This window comes from Cajanus cajan, chromosome 2, assembly GCF_000230855.2.
Source record: "Cajanus cajan strain Asha chromosome 2, NIPB_CcT2T_4, whole genome shotgun sequence".
In the NCBI taxonomy this organism is placed as follows: domain Eukaryota; kingdom Viridiplantae; phylum Streptophyta; class Magnoliopsida; order Fabales; family Fabaceae; genus Cajanus; species Cajanus cajan.
The window spans coordinates 17,457,445-17,482,234 of NC_138518.1; the positions used below are offsets into that span (position 1 = coordinate 17,457,445).

General features: G+C 29.2%; 1 protein-coding gene and 1 pseudogene across 1 annotated transcript; both read left to right on the forward strand.

The window, feature by feature from the left end:
* The first annotated feature begins 7,599 nt into the window (after positions 1 to 7,599).
* LOC109817274 (cystinosin homolog) lies at positions 7,600 to 16,064 on the forward strand. Its single transcript, XM_020382491.3, has 8 exons — positions 7,600 to 7,989; positions 8,076 to 8,208; positions 12,817 to 12,906; positions 13,178 to 13,302; positions 13,647 to 13,689; positions 14,411 to 14,528; positions 14,626 to 14,675; positions 15,532 to 16,064. The coding sequence occupies exons 1-8, from the start codon at positions 7,784 to 7,786 to the stop codon at positions 15,700 to 15,702; spliced, it is 936 nt and encodes a 311-aa protein (XP_020238080.2). The 5' UTR covers positions 7,600 to 7,783; the 3' UTR covers positions 15,703 to 16,064.
* A 1,171-nt stretch (positions 16,065 to 17,235) lies between these two features.
* Positions 17,236 to 24,790, forward strand: part of LOC109817265 (cystinosin homolog) — a 65,973-nt pseudogene continuing 58,418 nt past the window's right edge.

A 24,790-nucleotide genomic window follows, 5' to 3' on the forward strand; every position in this document is an offset into this window, starting at 1 on the left:
TTGGCCGAACTTACTCGTTTACTTTGCACACTTGGGAAACTTGTGCTACAAGCTTCTAACTTAGCTTGCTTCCCAAGCTTCTAAGTTAGAAGCTTGCTCCACAAGCCTCCCAAACCATGGTGGACGGTCAAGTTAAGCCAACCATAGTTCTCTTGAACCATGGTTAGCCTAGCTTGCTCCACAAGCTTCCTCACTCTATATAAGCCTTTCCCTAACCTTTGTAATCACTTTTGAGTTGAATGAAATCATAATTTTCTTTAAAATTCTCTCTCAAGAGTAATAGACCGTTGAGAATAGCTTCTCCCCTAAGCATCTCTACAAAGGATTTCCTCCGTTGTTCTTGGTTTCTCAAGTTTCTTCTCCTTCAAGGAAGAAATCAAACCACTCTTGGTTGATTCTACAAGCTTTGGAGCTTGTGTTTGCTTCATCAAAGTCACAATTGAAGATGTAACACCCCAATTTCTTTAAAAGGATATTTTTATTAGTAATGGCATTTCTGTAATTACTGAGGACATTTTCGTAATTTTATAAAGGTATTAGGAGTATTTGAGTAACTCGGAACGGGCTGTTCCGAAAGTGAAACGGGCCTTTCTGAGCATTAAAAATAAGTTAAAATTTTAGGTTGGGAACGGGCCTAGAACGGGCCGTTCCAACAAGGAGAACGGGCCGTTCCGGAGGGAGAACGGGCCGTTCTGCTGAGATTGAGAACGGGCCGTTCTGGTTTTAGAATGGGTCGTTCTGCTTTTTGGGAACGGGTCGTTCCGATTTTGGAACGGGCCGTTCCAGTTGAGAAATTTGCACAGATTCGAAGGATCCGGAACGGGCCGTTCCGAATTCAATACGGGCCGTTCCGGGTACGCCAGAATGCCTATAAATAGGAAGCAGGGGGTGAAGAAAAAATTATAACTCAGGGAGAAGGTGAAAATTTTAGAGAGAGAGAGAGAGAGAGAGAGAGAGAGAAAGAGAGGGAAAGAAAGAGGGAATCTAGAGGAGGAGGTTCTGCTCAAGTCTTAGTTCTTGCTTATTCAGGTAAGGGGGAGGAGAACCTTATCTCTTTAAAATTTTATCTACTACTATTTTTATTTATTTATGTTATTTTTTATGTATATTTATTTAGTGGAGTGTCCCTAACCTCATTTATTTGCTTAACCTTTGATTATTTTTGTCTATAATAATTATTAAGGTGTTCATATTTTATATTGTTTCATTATTTTATAATGATTGTCATTTTTATTTATATTATTGGTACTATTAATATATTCTTTTTACGTAAATATATTTATTGTAAATATATTTATAATCAACTATGATATAGTTTTGTTAAAGTCTCTTTGACTCATATTATTGTTATTTCTTCACGTATTTATGAAGATAAATATTGTTCTATGGCCATAGAAGATAAAGTTTGAATTATTTGTAGCTGGAGGTTTGACCTTGAGGATTTAAATGAGTAAGAAATGAAGGTGAAATATCCTATTGTTGATTAAGGTGAAATATCCTTTTATTGATTGATGTTATGATGATGCTCATTTATCCTGACTAGTCACTACAAGTATAATTCAAATTTTATTGTATCATGAAAATCTAATATATGATTTATATATATATATATATTATATATATATATGTTTAATATTGATTATAAATAATTCTTTATATTCTTTTGAATTATTGTATTTATTGGATATTTTTCTTACTCCTCTCTTTTCTTTGTTTTTTTTTAAATTAAATATATTATAAAATAGATGGATCTACTTGGGATTCCAGAGCATTTTACAGTGATTATAGCTGTTGTCTTTCTTGGAAGAAATTGGAATGTGGAGGCTATTTGATGAATCTATTATAATTGTTATTGTAAATTTATTTCTATTATCAATGTAAAGTTTGTAATAAAAGTGAAAGAAAGAAATATTGTGTATAATAATACATTATTATAAATACTTTAGAACGATATGTTATGTATTAAATTCACAAAATATTCTGTTTCTTTATCTTTATCCATAAAAAAATATTGTTAACGATATATTTGCGAAAATATTATATAAGAAATATATAATTATTATTATATAAATTGGGCGATAGAATCAGGCGTTACATTAAGTGGTATCAGAGCAGGTCGATTCAATCGGCCGTGAGTTATGAGTTTACTATGCTTGTTGGGTAGACGAAGTCTATAATTTTTAGCGATTGAATCTAATGAGGTTTTGAATGTTTTGATGAAAGGCTAAAGTGTGCATCTCTATTATTTTTATTTTATTTTTATTTTTTTACATGATTTAGAAGTTATAAATTATTCCTAACTAGGAGGCTCTGCCACCTTTACTGGAATGAATTTATAATTTTCTTTATTACTTTTAAATTTGTTTTAATATGATTTTTGAGTTTTGATGCTTACATGCATGTTAATTATTATTAAGTTACATGAGGATTCTATTTCAACTTTTAAATCATTTGTGTTAAATATGTGAGTTGTTTTGGTTTAGAATTGTAGGAAGAAGCTTAAATAATGGTTCTGAAATATTTTAAGGTATTTTTGTGGCCTTAGAATTTGGTGCGCTCTTTTAGTGATTAGTGCAGAGAATGTTTTAGCTGCAATTTTACTGTGCTAGTACAAGTATTATATTGTCAGAATTGGATTTTATGATCTTCATAAGAGTTGTAGTCTTGGAATGTTATTTTTTTAAGGGCACCAAAATCAGGTTCAATGGAGATCTAGAACTTCCGATATAATTATTTTATTGAATAAAGGTCTAGCTGTTAGCGCTGATTATATCTATTACATTTTTTTGGAATTTTTAGCTAAGTATATGATCATTTTAGAATTTTAAGTCTTCATAAGAGTGATAGCTTTCTTTTCGTAATAGGTTTGAGATCATTTGGTGATAGCCTGTATCATTTTCTATGTATCATTTTCTTTGATAGTTGTTAAAGGGATATATATGTTATCATGATATTTGTGAGTTATTAGGAAATCGATTTTATTCTGATGTTCTGAGGTGTTGTCTTGTGGATCAAAAGTTTCTTTAAGGTTGTATGATGTTATGTGGTAAAGGCTATTCATGTACAGGTTATACGTAGTAAACGGTATTTGATTCATACATGCTTAAGGATGATATATATGAAGGTTTAAAGTAGGCATTCTAACTGATATGCATGTATGTTGATATGTGGATAGATGACCTTAGGGATCCATTAATGAATATTTGTGTGTTTAGTGAGATTGACCTTAGGATGTGATATCAGCATATTGGAATTGAGGATGAAAATATATTCAAGACAACTTTACACCAAGTTATTTAAGTATGAATTTCTATTGTATGAAGTGAATTTTTCTAGGTTGTGTAATTTCTAGTGAAGATATAATGTAGATCTATCTGTGGTAGAAGGGATGCTTAAGTGGGAGATACCAAAGTCAATTAGTGTGGAGATGAGTTTTCTTGAATTAACTTATTATTATAGGAGATTTATTGAGAAAATTTTCTAAGATAACATTACCTTTGACTGGATTGACCAGAAAATAGATAGTTGCCTTTTTGGAATAGTGTGAGAGTATTTTTCAAACTCTTAAGAAAAAAATTGATTAGTGTTAACATTACTGGACTCTAGTAAGTCTTATGTGGTATATAGTGATGCTTTGAAGACAGGTTTGGGTGGATTATTCCCATGACCTTGAATTAGAGGTTGTGATAGTTACGCTTGAGATTTTGGAAACATTACTGATATAATTCTAAGTTTGAGATATTTAGTAATCATAAGGATCTTAAATATCTGTTTAATCCGAAGGAGTTGAATATGAGACAGAAAAGATAGTTGAAAATTGTAAGGATTAGGATTTTAATCTTAGTTGTTATCTGGGTAAATCTAAAATAGTGGTCGATGCTTTGAGTAGAAAACATCTATATTTATCTTTCTTTATGGTTAAAGAGATGTATCTTTTGGCTCAAATTAGAAATTTAAGTTCGACTTGTGAAATTATTCATAGTAGTATGAGACTAGGTATGACTCGAGTAAAGAATGGACTATTGAAGGAAATTAGAAAAATATCATTAATTGATTCATTTTGATGACAAGACATGAGACCATAAGACAAGGTAGTAAATATGAGGTTGCCTTGGGTATAGATAAGGTGGTAAGACTTAGAGATTGATTAAACGTACCTAGTAAACTTATGCTTAAGTACTTGATCCTTGGAGAGAGTCATAAAAATTAAAGTAATATGGTGACAAATGCCTTAAGTAGGATGATCATTCATCTATCATTTTGATAATGTAAGGGTTGAATTTGATTGAGGAGATTAGAAACTTAAGCGTGATATGTAAGCTCACCCTTAGGAGCATTGAATTGAGTATGTTGAAAGGACTAATAGATTAATGGATGTGATTAGAGGACCTAGGAGTTAAATCCTTTCCTAGTAAGCCAAGTGGAAAAAAGATTGGTAGAGGTATAGATAACCCTTTACACTTTGAAGTTGATGGTGTTTTGAGGTTCAAATATAGAATCTATGTGCCTAGTAATTTCGAATTAAGGAAGATGATCTTAGAGGAAGGACATAAAAGTACTTTTAGTATTCATTTAGGAAATATTAAAATATATCAGAGTGGCGCAGCGGAAGCATCGCCTTAGGAGAAAAGAGAAGTAGAGGAATTTGGATACTAATATTTAGTATGCCAAAAGTTTAAGGTGGAATACTAGAGTTTTTTAATATTTTTACCATTTTTAGACGTCCTAATTTGGAAATAAGATTATGTATTTATGGACTTAGTTGTAGTTATGTATGATATTCTTAAGAAATTTGATCTTATGGATAGGCTTACCGAATTTGCTCACCTTGTACTTATGAACATTAGAAATCCTTTGGTGAAATGATAGAGCTGTATATCGGAAAGATAGTGAGTGAAGTTGCATAAAGATTAGAAAGTAAGAAGCGAGGAGTCTACCATTACAAAAATTTCGGGGACGAAATTTCTTGAAGAAGGGGAGAATTGTAACACCCCAATTTCTTTAAAAGGATATTTTTATTAGTAATGGCATTTCTGTAATTACTGAGGACATTTTCGTAATTTTATAAAGGTATTAGGGGTATTTGAGTAACTCGGAACGGGCTGTTCCGAAAGTGGAACGGGCCGTTCTGAGCATTAAAAATAAGCTAAAATTTTAGGTTGGGAACGGGCCTAGAACGGGCCGTTCCAACAAGGAGAATGGGCCGTTCCGGAGGAAGAACGGGCCGTTCTGCTGAGATTGAGAACGGGTCGTTCTGCTTTTTGGGAACGGGCCGTTCCGATTTTGGAACGGGCCGTTTCAGTTGAGAAATTTGCACAGATTCGAAGGATCCAGAACGGGCCGTTCCGAATTCAATACGGGCCGTTCCGGGTACGCCAGAATGCCTATAAATAGGAAGCAGGGGGTGAAGAAAAAATTATAACTGAGGGAGAAGGTGAAAATTTTAGAGAGAGAGAGAGAGAGAGAGAGAGAGAAAGAGAGGGAAAGAAAGAGGGAATCTAGAGGAGGAGGTTCTGCTCAAGTCTTAGTTCTTGCTTATTCAGGTAAGGGGGAGGAGAACCTTATCTCTTTAAAATTTTATCTACTACTATTTTTATTTATTTATGTTATTTTTTATGTATATTTATTTAGTGGAGTGTCCCTAACCTCATTTATTTGCTTAACCTTTGATTATTTTTGTCTATAATAATTATTAAGGTGTTCATATTTTATATTGTTTCATTATTTTATAATGATTGTCATTTTTATTTATATTATTGGTACTATTAATATATTCTTTTTACGTAAATATATTTATTGTAAATATATTTATAATCAACTATGATATAGTTTTGTTAAAGTCTCTTTGACTCATATTATTGTTATTTCTTCACGTATTTATGAAGATAAATATTGTTCTATGGTCATAGAAGATAAAGTTTGAATTATTTGTAGCTGGAGGTTTGACCTTGGGGATTTAAATGAGTAAGAAATGAAGGTGAAATATCCTATTGTTGATTAAGGTGAAATATCCTTTTATTGGTTGATGTTATGATGATGCTCATTTATCCTGACTAGTCACTACAAGTATAATTCAAATTTTATTGTATCATGAAAATCTAATATATGATTTTTATATATATATTATATATATATATGTTTAATATTGATTATAAATAATTCTTTATATTCTTTTGAATTATTGTATTTATTGGATATTGTTCTTACTCCTCTCTTTTCTTTATTTTTTTTAAAATTAAATATATTATAAAATAGATGGATCTACTTGGGATTCCAGAGCATTTTACAGTGATTATAGCTGTTGTCTTTCTTGGAAGAAATTGGAATGTGGAGGCTATTTGATGAATCTATTATAATTGTTATTGTAAATTTATTTCTATTATCAATGTAAAGTTTGTAATAAAAGTGAAAGAAAGAAATATTGTGTATAATAATACATTATTATAAATACTTTAGAACGATATGTTATGTATTAAATTCACAAAATATTCTGTTCTTTATCTTTATCCATAAAAAAATATTGTTAACGATATATTTGCGAAAATATTATATAAGAAATATATAATTATTATTATATAAATTGGGCGATAGAATCAGGCGTTACATTAAGTGGTATCAGAGCAGGTCGATTCAATCGGCCGTGAGTTATGAGTTATGTGTGTGTATGTTTGGGGATCCTTTCTAAGAGATAGAAAGAGCGTAAGAGTAAAGTGCTAAGTGTGAGCATGAAAGAGTGAGAACATACGTGTTAAAGCAATGAAAAAGATATGTAAAGAGGAAAAGAGAGCATGTTAAAGATTAAGAGATTTTTTAGAAGAGTAAGAGATAGTTCTATTATAAAGACTTAATCTTATTTCAAAAAATTAAATTTGTTTTCTCTTGTGGATGTAAGTCAAATTGGCTGAACCATATAAACTTGTTGTGTTTTCTTATTTTAATTTTTTTCATTTGTTAATGCAGTTTTTTTTTGCACTTACGTTTCACATTCTTGTTGTGTATTTCTCATTTCTACCTTTTTTAATTTTTTCTTCCATAGGATCTCTTCTTATTTGCTTTCTTTCTTGTTTTAGAACCAACAACTAACTTTTTTCAAATATACATTTAGACAATTGTATAGGATAGTCTTGTTCAAGCAACTATTTTGTGAAAAATTTCACACAAATATTCACTCTTAAGAAAGTAATATTAAATGCACCTCAGTCATACAATAATATCCTCTCAAATCCTCTTCTCCAAAACATGTTTTATTTTTATTTAAATTCTCTGATAATTCCTCCCCTTCATCTTCATTTCTACTAAATCATCTCTCTTAAACACACAATAAAAGTTATTTGTCAACATTCATCACTTGTATCAATTCATAATATATAAACATCATTTATACTTTTTAAAATTACAATTATGACATCAATGTTTAAATCTAGGATTATGTGCATACTACATCATTTATCCTTAAAAAATGATATATTATTTACCAAAATATAGTCAACAACAAACTCAATAAAATGACATAATGGTTAGATGTGTCGTGCTATCACATTATAAAGACAATCATTTTTTTTTTAAAGAAAAAAAAAACCTCACATATTCGACCCTTTCCAAACCTTCTGTGTACACAAGTTCTTCGAATCAGAAAAAAATTGCTGGTACAACAAACCAAATTAGTGTTTGAACTTTGAAGAGTGAACCGAAATATATATATATATATAAAACAAAGTAAACGAGGGAGAGGGACCCCACCACGTCCTTTGTTCTTTGTTTGAGAACTATGTATTTATAATTTATGCACAACGCTTTCAATTTAATTCTTCTAATTTTTCCACTTTACTCTTTCTTCTCTCGTCTTCATCACTTTCTTTACGAGAAGATGGAAATAGCATGGAACTCTCATGGCCTTGAAGTGGCATACATGGTTTTAGGATGGGTTGCTTTCGTTCTTTGGTCTTGCAGTTTCTACCCTCAATTTCTCTTGAACTTCTCCAGAAAAAGGTATCAACAAATTATTATTTATTAATTTAGTTATTTATTTTAATTTTAGTCCAATATTAATAAGAGTTTTAATTATTTAATTGAAGCGTGGTGGGTTTGAATTTCAACTACTTGCTGATGAACAACACAAAGCACACGTTGTACCTTATCTACAATGCTTCCTTGTACTTCAGTCCCCTTGTTCAGTTTCAGTATCATCAAAAATATGGCTTTCACCAGGTTCTTTTTTCACTTCTCCACTCTTCAATACCATCATTCGGTGTCTCTTTGCCATTTTCAGTGGGTTTTGAAGGTTGAAACTAGAATTGATCCAACTTGCTGTGAATGCAAAATACTATGTTGTATTATTATTATTATTATTATTATTATTATTATGCATAATCTGACCCTGATTTGTTTTCTTCTCACGAGTCATGATTCACAAAAACAATTTTTATTATTATCCATTCTGACAAAAGTGGAAATACAATAACAGGGTCTATCCATACTTAGAAAAAGAAAAATTATATAGTACATATGAGATATTTCTGAAAGAAAAGAAAAGAAAAAACTAAAAGAAAATGGTAGAGGACAGGAAGCTACGGTAAAAGATAATAGAAATAAATTAATTAAAAAAATTAGCCTTAAATAAGAGTGAATACTAAAAGGGCTAAATAAAATGTGTATTATAAAAGTTAAATATTTATTATATGAAGGTGTGACAAAGAGACATATCTTTATATATAAATAAATTTTATAGTGTCTCTTTATAGTTTATTTTTTTTTATAGGTTTTGAGAGAAAAATAATTGAGATTTGAAAAACAGGGACAAAAAGAAACTTGTGTTGTATGCAGTTACATAAATCCTTATTTTAATTTGGAACTTATTAGTTAGCAATCAGGTTACATTTCTAACTCTGGAAAAATTAAAAGTTACATTTCTAACTAATAGAAATGAGGGACTAGTTACATTTTTAGTGTAAAGATTTCTTTTCTCTATTTTATCTTTTAATTCATTCTTTGAAAGAAGGAAATTGTATAATAATGAACAAAAACGTTCAAGAAAAAGATATATCCTTTTTATTTATAGTTTAGATTATAGATAGCTAAAACTTATAATAAATTATTTATCTCAAAAAATATTATAATAAATTATATATAGATAAATATTATATGTAAATTTTGTTTAAATGGATATTTTAAATTTATAATAAATAAATTATATTATGCGACAGAAGTTTAATTTAATAATTACTATTTTTAAAATATTAAAATTTAATTTAAAAATAAATGGGATAAATACAAATTGAAATAAATAAAAAATTTAAAAAATTCTTTCATTAAAAAAAATTCTAAAAAAATTAATATCTTAAAGTTAAAACATAATATAGAGTGATCATTTTAAAGTGAATAAATTTTTTTTTAAAATTTTAGTGGCAAGACTAAGTTTACTTTAAAATATATAAAATTGTAGATAATTTGAACAATTTAATTTATATGTGCTGATTTGTTTAAAGAATGCTAACTTTTAAAATAACTATGATAGTTTTGACTTTTGAATAATTTTATAAAAGTCAACAAAATTATTATATATGAATTTTTAATTAATTGATAATATAAATAGAATCTATTTAAATAAATTTATTTATAAACACTTATATGAGAAAAAAATAAAAAATAAAAAAGAATATATATATATATATATATATATATATATATGAGAAAATTAATTGATATATTAGTTAATTTGTATAAGTTCATATTAGTTTATTCAAAAAAAATATTTTAATTTGTTTAGAAGTTAATTTTAACTATTTTTTATAATATTTTTTCTTTCGTAAGCATTTATAAAATAATTTATTCAAAAGGTTTATTTTTGAAAAATGAAAGGAAAATTGTATTCGAAACTCTTAAAATACATTTTTGGGACCAACATTGATTAATGCAAGTAGTAGTGACTTGTATTCTTTAAAAATTTGAATCTTGACCTTAGGAATGAAATAAATTATGTTGAGAATGGAATATCCATCTTGTATATGCTTAAGGTCTCCATAGATTAATTACTGTTTTCAATGATAAATATTTTTTATGAATATAATAATTAAAAAATACATTTTTGAAAATAAAAAATTAATAAATTCTTGTGATACTTTTATTGTTTTTTTTTTTTTTTTGAGGAATAAGATTGGATACAGAATAGAAAATTGATTTCCCAGGAGTTCCTATCTGTTAGTTACATAATAATATAATTTCGTCACGCAACAACCTATTCAATTTCACATAATTAAATTTCTAACAATAATGGTGATGTAAGAAAAAACAACAACAAGGGTATATTTTTATAATTGTCTTCATAATATTTATTAAAAACATTAAATAAAAAACAAGTATATCTGATATTGTAAAATATGATAAATATAGAATTATTAACTATAAGCAGGTATATTTAAATAAGTTGCTTCTAATTATTTTTTTTCTTTGTCTACATTATGATGAGTCATCAGTGATGAAAATGGACAAGGTATTGGTAACGTAGTATTTGACTTTATATTCTTTTGAATGATTATTTTTTTATTTTAAGAAACATCATATTTCACAAAGTCTAATTCTCACGTTGATGTGATGTCTTTCTTAAGTAGGATATTTATGAGTATTTTTTAAGTTTTAAGACATGCTCTAATTCTAGTAAAACTCGAGACTCGTTTTATCTAAACTTTTTTTATTATAATTTGTTTTAAAAAAAATTATGTTTGTATCTCTCGAGTACCTGCATACTTATACCCATTACCTATACTTTATGCAAGTGTAAAATTAATAAATTAATAAATAAAAAATATTAATTAAAAGAATACTACAATGAATTAAAAATCAGTTTTGAATCATCAAAACATAATCATACAATTCTTAAACGCAACGCAATGTTCTCATTCTTAAATTTGATTAAAACTAATAATATTAAATAACAACTAATTCTTACACCTAAACATCATGTTTGGTACTCTTTTAATTAGATCTATTAAAAAAATATATACGTTGACACTAATTAGTTTATAATTATATATATATTATAAAGGTCTTCGTGAATCGATTTGTCCCACTAACTTAGTTTGACCTGAAATTAATTTTGACAAGTTTGAGTTTGGAATTTAAAAATAATATGTTTTGAGAATAGATATGGTTTTTTTTTTAATTGAAAAGGTTAAATAAAGGCTATGTGCATAATTGAAGCTAACACCAAATTCTTTAATAGTGTGTTTGGATGAAGAATTTTACAAATTCAAGAAATTTTAAATTCTTGGTATTTGAATTACTTTAATTTCAATTTCTATCATTTTTAAAATATTTTGTTTGGATAAGTCAATTCAAATTTTTCAAATTTTAAATTGTTGAGTTGAATATGATAATTTAATTCCACCATGGTAAATTTTATTTTAAAAATATATTTATATGTTAAGATTTTTTAAATTAAATTTTATAAAAATAAATATTAGCTAATTTTTAAATATTTAATAATTTTAAAATTTAATATTAGATAATATTTAATATTTTAAAAATATTTTTGAATATTCAATAATTAAAAACATGAAGAGATAAGAGATAAGATAAAATATATAAGTGAAATAAGAAGAAAAAAAAAATGAGGAATTTCAAATTTTTACTTTTTTGGGAGAATTTGAAATTCTTCTATTTCAAGAAATTTCGCAAATGCTTGAATTTCAAATTCCTTAAAAATTCTCCATCCAAACAAGGTATTTCACCTCAAAAAATTTGAAACCCTTCAAATAAATGAATTACTCCATTTAAATTCCTCATCCAAATACACTATAAAGAATTTTCAATTTAACCAGCTATGGCACCCTTGGGAGCAAATATAAGTTGTACTTTGGGTTGTTGTTATCCGGTGTAAAGTCTAATATTTTCTTGAAATTATTATTTTTAAAATACTTATTAATAAAACAAATTATTAATTTAATAGGTAATATTTTATATGATATGATGTTATATTTATATTGTTATTATTGATCTTGAAATATATATATATATATATATATATATATATTTAAAAAATACCATAATTATATATTTATTAATCTTATAATTTAACTATATATATATATACATATATGATATTATACTTATAAATCTGATTAATCCGGTCTTATTTTAGATATTTTATATCTCAATTGAGTTAAATCTAGGTTCAAATAAAGATATTCATGTATAACTCATTCCACGAACACTATAAAGTCAAAATAACAGAAATAAGTGTGGAATTACATCACTCTCATCTAGATTCATTGTAACGTTGAACAATGACATGGACAAGAATTTCGATGAAGTTTTCCAGCTACCGAATCGAAGAACAAAATAGGCTTTTAGGTATTTATAGACTAAATAAAACATTTATGAAAATAAAAATAAAAAATGCAACAGATAGATAGGAAAGACTCACAATGCACCAGTACCATTATATAAAGATGATAACACTTTTGATGAATGTTTTTGGTTTTATTTTTTGATAGACATTTTTGCCCTTTAGTTATTATCTAATTCCAATTTTTTTTAATGTAAACTATCCACTAATCCATCACTTTCGACTAGATAGATAATAAATATTTTTATTTTATTTTATTTAATAAATATATAGAAGCGGAGTGCAGAAGAAAACAAACTCAATGTTTTATGCCAACAATTGATTAAATTAAACTCCTAAAGTCACTTGAAAGTTAGGAACAAACTTGAAACTAGGAACCCTTCCACTGCTTGTTAAATAGAAATGAAATATATAAAATATGATTCAATCTTCTTTAAGCAAATGAGTAATATTTTGGCTTTTCACTACTGTAGATGATACCTGTAGCTGCAAATGATGTAGCCTTCTCAACACATTCTGTTCTGATAAGTGCAGCCATATTGTTTCAAGTTGCAATATATGAGGTATTTCTTTCCCTTAGTTGCCAAAAGCTCACATGCAACCACATCTCTCAGACGGTGTGCAAATGTAAATGAGAGTTGCATATTAGATATAAATAAATATGTTGAGTAACATATAAGTAGGAGAATGATTCATAAGACTTTGGATCACGATGTGATGTTAAGTTCAATTGTGTGATTTGTTCATCACTTTGTATTCTCAACAATCTCAAACCTTACTGAGTATAGAAATAATGTTTTAAGTTTTAACATTTTGTCAATGCATTTTGTGCAGCGTGGAAATCAAACTTTCTCCAGAACTACAATAGGATTTGTTACTCTGGTGTGGATTACTGTTGCGGTTTGTTTCTTCATAGCATTACCTTCGCAATCTTGGCTTTGGCTAATCTCCATCTTCAAGTGAGATTTTCCTTCAACCATCATGTTATTTTGAGACAGAAAAATAGTCTAATAGTAAATTTAGTTAAAGATTCTTTACATTGTCATTCAATTATAGATTGTCATGGATAGAAAAAGTAAAATTGTTGTCTCTTCTTAGGCCTTGATGTTTGCTTATCAGGCTACTTTCTTTCTTCTTTTTCTTTTCCCTCTAAAATTGTGCTTCCCATATCTGAAATCTCAGTTTCCATACCCGGCTTCAAGGCTAAGACTCAACGTTCTAAGTTATCTGTCACCCTATGCCATTGAAAATAAATATTTGATTCTATTCCATTTCTAACTTATGAAATCAATAATTCGTGCAGCACAATGCAAGTGATTATGACAACTATCAAATATATTCCACAGGTCAGAATCCCTTTCTTCTAAGGCATCTCTAATTGAAATCTAAACAGATCCTTTTAGAATCTAAGATGGTTCCTCCCAAAATCTAACTGATGTGTTAATCAATGCAAATTATATGATATTGTCAATTATCTTTAAATTATATTGCTTTGTACAACTTCGAGTAATGGATGTTTACATTCTGTTCGCTGAGTTGCAAACTATGCATATAGATAAATTTTTTGCAAATAAATGCATTAGCCAATGAGGGTGCCTCTATTTGAGTGCAAATGCGAGGAAGAAGTCTCACATTAGATACAAATCAATATGTTGAATATTTTATAAGTGAAAAGTACTGAAAAATCTAATGTTTTACGGTTTTGGATTAAATGTGATGTAAAATTCACTTATGTAATTGACTTGTGACCCATTGACAGAAAACTCCTAGGTAATAATGGTCACTGGTCAGTCCATTAAGCTTACAAGTATAATATAGTTAGTGATGGAATGGAAGACTTGAGAAAAGTTTATTGATAATTTGCTGATCATAACTAGGAAGAGATTCTCCTCTGATTCCTTTTCTGTACCTTCATCAATCTGATTACTTTGAGATTATAATACCCAAAGTTTACTTTGATCCTTCAAAATCATCAAAAAACATTAAAATGCTGAATAAATTTATAGATATTTATTGCTAGTAATTGATACCTTGAAATCAGACAAATCATTGTGCTGTAAAATACAGGCAGTTATGAACTGCATGCGAAGGAGAACAGATGGATTTAGCATTGGAATGGTGTTCTTCGATTTCAGTGGAGGACTGTCAAACTATGCTCAGATGGTTACACAGTCAATTGATCAAAGTTTGTTTTCCTTTCCAAATTCACTATAGTAATATGCCAATTGACTTGATGCATCAATGCAAATATAATGACAGTTCTTAACTTTCTGTCTTTCTAGATTCTTGGGTGAATTTCTCAGGAAACATTGGCAAAGTGTTACTTTCCCTGGTATGTGTTAACCCCTTCTCTTTTTAGTCAGTTACAATTTTCACTTCAATAGTGATGATTTTTTAGTACAATGACATTTGAGAAATGACAGGGACATTCTATCTGACACTGTCTTTACTATTGGACAAAAATTACATTTTGAGAGATTCTACTACTAAATAAGATAGTCTCGTTAAGGAGAACCCTTGTTAGCATTACTCGTGATATTTTAAGAGCTTGCACAAAATTCTTAGGGAAGTTAAGGTCATGATTTGTTTAAGAAAATTAAAAACCACCCAAACCCTTTGGGAACCTTCCCTTAAAAGCTAGCTGATAAGGGAAGAGAACAAAGCCACTTAAGCACTTCATTTAAGATCTGTTTGAATAGAAATTTAGAAATATTTTTTTAGAATTTTTCTATTAAAAATAATTCTTTATTTTCAATAAATAAACTCTCCAAAAAAAAATTTAAACATGTATTCGAACAAACTTTTAGTATTTCATATTACTCAATATTAGACTTTGGCACCCTCTAATACCCAAACCCCAGTCAGAAATGCTTTTTTTTCCCCTCCATTTCTATTTTCAGTAATAATTACAGAAATGCCAATCATTATACATATTTCTGAAGACAGGAAATGAATAAATAAATAAAAATAATCCCTTAAAATACAAGAGTTTATAATACTGATATTTTACATTGTGAATTAAATAGAAATCACCATTGGTATGACCATTTAGTTATATAGTTTATTATAAAAGTCAACAAACTTACAATACATGTTATTTGAGATTAAACCACAACGTAGCTTATTTTTCGAATAACAAACCTTGATTTTCATGAACCAAAATATTTACACATGTACACATTTTTCAGGTCTCTATGTTCTTTGATATTGTTTTCATGAGTCAACATTTTTTGCTGTATCATTCAAAGATGGCAGCCTCAACACCTTCTTCTAAACTCAACAACACAGTCACAGAGCCCCTCATCATGTCTCCTGATCAGCCAGAGGTAGCAAATGTGCCTGTGGTTGAAAGGGTTTGAAGGAGAAGCTTGGCCACACTACATGTACATTCCAAAGAATAAAGCAATAGTTTTGCTATTTCACTTGTGTTTTAAGCATGCACAGGATGAAGTCCCTTTGTAGATGGCTGATCCAGTTTTACAGGTTTTCAGTCAGAAAAAATGGAGAAGGGAAAATGGAAAATTGATTTCTTTTGGTGTCACAAAAGCATCTCCAATGCTATTCAAACAAGCAACTTAGTTTATTTCTTTAAGTGTGTATATAACTACATACATATGGCTATTTAATTTTAAACAAATTACTTAATTTTCACTCCAATGTAAATTTATATGGGCAAGTTGCTTATTAGTTTATAATAATTTGTTTTTTATTTAATATTTCATATTCTTTCTTCTATATGAACACACATGATGCTAAGCAATCCATAAGAAATAGTTTATATAAGAAATTGATCACTAATTTTAAGTTACATGTGAACTAAAATAATATTTTATTGTTAAAAAACCTACAAGTAACTCCCATTGAATATGTTTTTAGTGTTCTTTGGAAATTGATCACGGATGTAATTTTTCACATCAGAGTCAATGCTATATAGTTATAAATTTTGCACTTTTCACACCATGAATGTGATTCTTTTGGCTGTAGAACGTGTTTTCAAAACAAGGTATTAAGTATAAATCATAAGAGATTATTTTGCACTTATGATTATTTTTAAAATGATGATGAAAACTCCTTTATTTTCTTTCTCGAGAGACATGAACTAGTTGTAACACTCAACAAAGTTCTACATTTTTTTATAATAAATATATAAATCATAAGAGATTATATATTTTTCATCATCATTTTAAATAAATGAACTTCTCACGAGCGCGCAGTTAATACTGAGCTTATAAAGCTTGGTCATTCAAGTCAAATTTTAAACTTAAGTTGGTTTGTTTAATTAAAAAACAAAATTAAATAAACATTTAATTAGTTGAACTCGGATAGTTGCCAAATAATTCATCTCATTTGCAGCCCTATTTGAGACTACATAATTTTAGACTATACAACAATTTTCCCATAAAGTGAGATATATATCCATGCATTAATTGAGATGTGTGTAAATGCAATTCAAATACACTAAGAAATGCAGTTTTTCTTCCCTTCTTGTTAAAAAGAAAATATGCAACACAAACGTTTTAAATATGAATAAAAAAAACACGTTTTAAATGAACAATACCATCTTGAACTTGACTGAAATTAATTCTAGGTACAATTTATTTTCTAGTTCTTTATTCAATAAATTCCTCGTCATTGTACAGATATTGATGAAGATAATTAATATGCTATTATTGGAGCACAAGACACCGATGACTAGGATGTTGTACTAGAAAATTCACTATTCATAGCTGAACTTCCCACTGTGTGAGTGCGTAGATTTTGTTTAAGTCAACACAGTAACACGTAGGAGACACTATATATATATATATATATATATATATATATATATATATATATATATATATATAAACTTCGTGTTTGGGGTGTTCTTCTTGTTCAAGAAATTATTAACAATGTCTTCTTGGCATTCTACTCCACTTCATGGGTCATATCAAATTGTGGGTTAGTTTGCATTTGTTTGCTGATCTTTCAGTTTCTACCCACAAGTCATCTTGAACTTTCGTAGGAAAAGGTAATATTTTTTTTATATATAATTATGATATTAATATAAAATATTAATTAACTTTATCGATAATTAATTTTTATATAAGAATTTGAGTAATCATTTTTAATGAGATATTTTTCTTAATTACATTTTTTTTTATTCATAACATTTAAATCTGAAACTTTATTTGAGGAGATTAAATTCAGTTTCATTTAGACCAACAATTTAATAGTAATACATTGATACTAGCAACTAACTAATTTAATTTGTTAAGTCTTAGATAAACTTAATGAAACAAACGTCGTATTTGATATACAACGAGTCTCTATACCTAAGCTCCACTGTTCAGAAGCAATACAAAGACAAATACGGTCACAACGAGGTTTGTTCTGTTTCTAGTTGTTCATGTGAAGGCCACAATTGAATGACATAATTGTTTCCATTTGGTAGAATTCGTTGCTACCATATACTTTAAATTTGGGGTAAAATATCAAGTGTATCTCATTAGCACTTTAGTTCTTAGAAGTATAAATTTTTTTTAAAAAATCTTAAAAATATAAATCCTTATCCACTTTAGTAAAAAATTTAAAAAATCATGTGACTTAAATGATAATATTAATATATATTTAAGGAGTAAAATGATAATAAATAATTATATTTAAGGATTTAAATGAAATAATTAAAAAAAATTAAATTATTATAAATTTTCTTACTTTCAAAAATTAAAGAGAGAGGAAAACAAAGGCAATTGCAAAAGTGGAAGGAAAAGGACAATCAATTTCTGCATTAAATGATTTCGTGTGGGGGACCACGTGATTATAAAAGGGAAATTGCTAAAAAAGAATGGGTGTAGATTGTAGAAAATTTTTTCCATAATAATATTTTTAAAAACAAAATAAATACACAAATGGACCCCTGTATTTTATTTAGCCCCTGTTTGTTTAAGGAGATTTATTGTTCACGATGAACAAAAGGTGAAGAAAGTTCACGTTTATTTTTGCTGATTTGCACCGAAAGAAAAGCGAAGAAAAGCGGGAGAACGTCCTCACGAAGTTGTGAAGAAAAGAGATGAAAGTCACGTAAAAAATGAGAAAACTCGATAATACCCCTGTCCTAAAGACTGAAAATAGATGAAGAATGGAGGCACATAATCGATTATGCATGGCACATAATCGATTATGGACTGACATAATCGATTATGCCAGTCCATAATCGATTATGTGGCATACATAATCGATTATGGTAGCATATTTTTGCTTCTAGGCAAGCCTAGAACGGGCCGTTCCAAACTACTAAAACAAGGGTAATTTAGTATCTTAGAACGGATCGTTCCCAAACTGGAACGGGTTGTTCCAAACTACTAAATTGGCTTAAAAATCCTAGTTGAGAACGGGTCGTTCCAAATTGGCTGTTATGGGTAAAAACAATGTTAGAAAATATAATTATTATAATATATTTTGTTATTATTATTTATTATTATAAATATTATTATTATTATTATTATTATTATTATTTATTATAATTACTATCATTATTATTTATTATGATTCTTATTATTATTTTAATATTTATTATTATTATTATCATTATTTATTATTTTTTTAATAAATTATATTTTATTGTAATTATTATTATTTACAATAAATAATATTCTACTCATTTTTAATCCAAGGGTAAAAGTGTAAATTACATATTCATCTATTAAATTTTTAATTTTTATCTATCACATCAATCAATTTGTACACAAATTCTCACAAACTTTCCACTCACTTTTCACTATCTTTCCCTTAATCCAAGCAACCTCACTTTTCACTCTCTTTCTCTTCAAATCTTTCCTTTTCCACTCCCCCAAATCCATCATTCAATCCAAACACAACCTTACAGAAGTAGAACATATTACTGTGTAGGTTCAGAATTCGATCTTTGGATATCCGAATTCTAATATGTTACAGTGTCATCAGCAATGCAATTTGGCTTCGGCAATGCAATTTGGCTGTTGGAATTTGGTTCTCGGAGAGTCGAATTCCGAACAGCCTTCAACCCTTTTTTTTCGTTTTTATTAAATTATTTTTTTTAAAATATAGAATTTTAAAATTTAAAATAATTTAAAAAATATGTAATAATAAAATAAAATTTATTTATTAATATAATTAATTAAAAATGTAATAAGTTATAATGTTATTAAACAATAATTTTAATAAGTTATATTTATAATAAATTAAAAATTTAATAAATAATAGTTGTAATAAGTTATTTTTATAATAAATAAGAAATTTAATAAATAATAATTTAATAAAATGCAGAAGGTTTTGAAGTTTTATTGTTGTAGTTAGTTCCTGCCAACATTGATTTTTATTGTTGTAATGAGTTTTAAGTCTCATAAATGTAATTTTCATTGAAAATATAATTAATATATTTATTACACACTAAATTATTATATTTACTAATTATAAAAATATTTAAATTATATATTTTATTAATATTTTTAAACACACACATATAAATATAACTTATTATACTTATTATTTATTACATTTCTAATTTATCATAAATATAACTTATTAAAATTTTTATTTATTAATTTTCTAATTTATTATAAAAATAAAATTATAATTATTATTTTTAAAATTTGAATTTTATTATAAATAATACTTATTAAATTATTATTTTTTAACATTATAACTTATTACATTTTTCATTTATTATAATAAACATTTAAATTAATTTTTTTAAAATATCAACTAATAAATTTTATTAAATTATTACATATTTTTTAAATTGTTTTAAAAATTTAAATTTCTTTTTAATAAAAAACACAATTTAATATAAACAAAAAAATGGGCTGCCTGGAATTCAGTTCCCGAGGAACCGAATTCCGGCAACCAAATTGCACCGTCGTTGACACTACAGCAGGCCAGAATTTGGATCCACGGGGACCAAATTTTGAACCTACACAGTAATGTGTTCTGTGTAAGAACCCACTCACGAGCCCCTCTTTCTCATTTTCCCTTCCTTCCTTCCATTACTCTATTCCCATTCCTTTCCTTGGTTGAAACCTAGGTGTTGGTGTTTGATTTGGGAAGGTGGAGTTGTTGAATCAATGAGAGCAATAAGGTTAGTCTTCCTCCCCGAAGCAATTTTATTTCTTTTCTTCTTCTTCTCTTTCCTAGGGGCTCAAAATCAGAATTCTTCTTCCTCCGAAGTAAGGGAAGCTAGAATTTGTTGATTTTGGGACAAAATGTTGTATTATTGCAACAAATTGCTGGTTTCATGTTGATTAAATTGGAATTTGTGGAATTAGAAAGAGGATTTTTGAGTTGTTTGAAGAATGTGATGATTTGGGGTTGGTTTTTGAATTTTGCATGTTAGGTTTCTTGGATTTTTTGTGTTGCATGTGATTAGTAGTGATGTATTTGTGTAGTTGTGTGTTTTGGGGCTCCTTTGATTGCAAATTTTGATAAATTTTGGGTGAAAAACATGTGGGAAGCCATGGAAGGGGAAAAAGCTTTGCATTTCGTGTTGGAGTGCTGAACCGACACTGCAGCTGTGTGAAAAAATGAGGTGGCAGAGACTTGGAGCTGTAGCTCCAAGTTGGCATTGTAGCCCTAGGAGAAATTGTTTTGGCAGAGTTTGAGCCGCAACTCCAAGTTAGGCACTACAGCCCCAGGACGAAACGAAACTGGCAGAAAGTCTAAGATGGAGCGCTGAATTGAGTGCTGCATGGTCTTAGGTTCTTCATGAAAGTTGTAGCCTTGGATGTTAGCTTTCTAATGGCACCAAAATCACCCAAAGGAGGTCTAGTACTCTAGATATGGCTATTTTAGTGAACAAAGGTCAAGCTGTCAGCATTAGTTATAGCTGTTGCGATTTTTATAATTTTTAACAAGGTAGATAATAGAATTAGGAATCAATGTCTTCATGAGAGTTGTAGGAAATCTTCTTATCTTTCATTTGAGATAAGGTTGAGAATGATAGGAGTAGTATAATTTCATTTATGCTATTTTATGTGAAGGTTTTCATTTCACACTAAGTGATTTGGTTAAGTTGAAAGTTGTTTTGGGTGCTTAGATTGATGTATGTTGTTTATATGTGTAAGTTGGCTTGATAAATGAGTTTTAACTATGTAGTATGAGTTTTATTATATGATGAAAGTGTTGTGTATTGGTATAAATGATAAAATGTTGAATAATGATGATTGTTGTAGTATGATAAGAAAACTATGTTGATGTGTTGTGAAGTTAATTGTGTAGTTATATTGGGATTTTATATGAACAATGTTGATATGTCATTGAGATGCATGTTTAGCATAGTGTTGTAAACTAGTTGGGTAGTTGGGTAGCTGAGTAGAAATGATATGAGTTGAAAAGTTGTGTGTTGACTGAGTTGTTGTTGTTCTGAAACTATAATGAGATGTTGTATTGTTATTTGAGTTGTTGAGCTAAACTATGCTACTGAGTTGTGTGTTGATTGTGCTGTGATTATGAGTTGTTGATCACTAGGACTATAGGAGATGTTTTCGAAGTTGTTCATCCCATTGTGTGGATTGAGATAGTTATGGTGCTCTAAGGGACCAATTTGTTGAAAAACCCTCCTTGGGAAGTTGTCCCTTAGAGTGGATGATGTGTTGTTTTCCTCTAAGACTTAGTTGATCTCGTGTGTAAGCAAGTTCGAAGCACATTTGTATGAAGAGAACATGATTTAGGGGCCCGGTTGAGCTATATCCATTACAAGCGGCCATTTCAAGTAAAGTATGAAGTCGGGAACTTAGTTCCTAATCAAGTATCAGAGGGTTGTAGTATTTTGAGGATAGTCAGTATGCTAATCCTATATGTGGCTTAGTTGAGCTAGTTAATGTCGTGGTAGGACTAAACCCAACTGTCATATCCTGACATAGTACTATAATCCCTTGTTTAAGTGGCAAACTCTGAGAAATCGTTATCATATTGTGGATTTTTATCCAAATTTGTTGTTTACCTAGCAAACCCAAAAAGGTTATGTGATGCCAGTTTTGTACGACCTAGCCACTTAGATTGCTCAACCTGTGTTGAAAGAGATCTCCGAGTTGAAATGCGTGACGATGCATGTGTGTTGATTATTTGTATGCGTTGATATGTTGTGAAGTTTTTATATAGTTGTGTGTTGCCTATGTGTTGTGTGTTGCATGATGAATAAGTTGTTATTGTTAATAGTGATCAAGGTTTTCAAACTCGAGAGTCTACACAAACTCGTGGAGCTTTCGTAGACTCGACTCGTAGACTCGTAAGAGTCTACCTAATATTAAAAGATATTAAAAAACATGAACACACACAATATGATATCACTATTTCAACATTCTAAGTCTGAAATAAGTCAAATAACAATAATAAAATGTCATAATACAAATCTTAACCATACATGAACAACCAAAAGTCAAAAACACATAAGTCCATAAATCAAAAACATAAAACAAGATCTAAATTTATCAATCACCACGACGATGGTGACTGGTGGGTGTTCGTCGAAAACTGTAGGGACGACTCCGAAAGCTACGACGACGGCGCTAGAAGCTGCAACAACGGCGTTGGAAGCTGCATTGATGGAAAGTGCGTTCGTATGCGACAAAGATGCGGGTTCGTATGCGGCGGAGGGAGAGAAATCATACTCGCGAGCTTCCTTCCTAACTAGACTTGTTCCTCTCCCAGCAAGAGGACGCACGTTCGTATGCAGCAGCGTTCGTACACGAAGGAGATGCGCATTCGTACGCGGCGGAGATGAGCGTTTGTATGCGGCGGAGGGAGAGAAATCAGATCAGACTCGCGAGAATGGTGGAGGCATCGTGCGCGAAGGGAAAAATGCCATTCTCACTTACTAACCCTAGCTAAAACGACGTCGTTTTGGGGAATTTAGGGTGGAAAGAAAAACCTAACTAGACTCGTGGACTCGGCATCAGACTCGCGATTCTAACCGAGTCTACCCGAGTCTACCCGAGTCAGCCCGAGTCTACCAAAAAACGAGTCTATTCGCGAGTTAACCCATTTTGCTACCCTAGACTCGTAGACTCGTACGAGTTTATGAGTTGACTCGCGAGTTTGACAACCATGTTAGTGATGTTGTGTTGCAAGTTCCTTTTATATTCATATGTTGTTTAAGAATTATGTGTTGTATGTTAAACAAGTTGATGAAGATGATGACAGTGATGCTAAATTTCCTGTGTTGTATATTTCATATATATGAGTTGTTTATGTTCACTAGCTTACCCTTGCATGTTTCCATGTGGTTTGGATTGCAATGATCATACGATGTATGAGTGTTGTATGTTAAACAAGTTGATGAAGATGATGACAGTGATGCTAAATTGCCTGTGTTGTATATTTCATATATATGAGTTGTTTATGTTCACTATCTTACCCTTGCATGTTTCCATGTGGTTTGGACTGCAATGATCATACGATGCATGAAAGTAGGTATCGATAGACTGGTGTTAGCTGATGGAGGTCACTTGGTAGCAAGAGTTGCAGTGTTATATTTTGTTGACTACCCCTAGTGGTAGAGCTTATTTTGTAGATAGTTGTAAGTATTTTATGGCCTGTTAAGCCACTACTGTAAGATGGTTGTAGTTTTACTTATGTTGATTTATAGTATACTATTTAGTATATATATTTCAAGTTGATTTTAGTTGTTTTTTGGCAGTGTGACGGCCAAAGCGGGTCGTTACATTCTACTTCTGTAAGTAAAATGCAGAGGGGTCCATTTGTGTATTTATTTATTTTTTAAAAAAATTATTTTGGAAAAAAATTAGTGGATTGTATGAATTGTCTCTTTCTCTCTCTTGGCACTTTTGGGATATTCTTTGCCAATTCTGTCATTTCTGCAACTTCTATTTCTTTTGTAATTATTGACAGCTTGTTGCTTCATCATTTTCTCATTACATGAATTTTTCATATTCCACATTCACTAGTGCAAAAATTAGATTTAAAATCAGAATTTTAAGATCGGTTACAAGGTAACCGATCTTAAAAGTGACGCGGTGGCAATTTTGTAAATAACATGAACACTTTTAAGATCGGTTAAAATTTAACTGATCTTAAAAAAGATCGGTTATAAATTTTATGACCGATTTTAAAAGTGTTACTTTTAAAATTGGTTATTTAAGAACTGATTTTAAAAGTACTACTTTTAAAATCAGTTATTTCAGAACCGATTTTGTATGTAGTATACAAAATCGGTTCTTCAATAACCGATTTTAAAAGTATCGTTAGAAATCTTTTATATTCTCCTTCATTCTCATTCTCTTTAATCTTTCCCTCCAATCCTTTTATTAATCTCTAACGCTCTCATTTTCTAAAGTCTCCAATAAGGTAAATTTTATTGTCGTTTTTGTTTTCTCATATTCTTCTAGTGTCTCTTTTCATTTTCTCATGTTTTTCTCGTCTATTTTCGTTGTAGGTTCAGCTTTGGTAAATCTCGAACCTGGAACGGGCCGT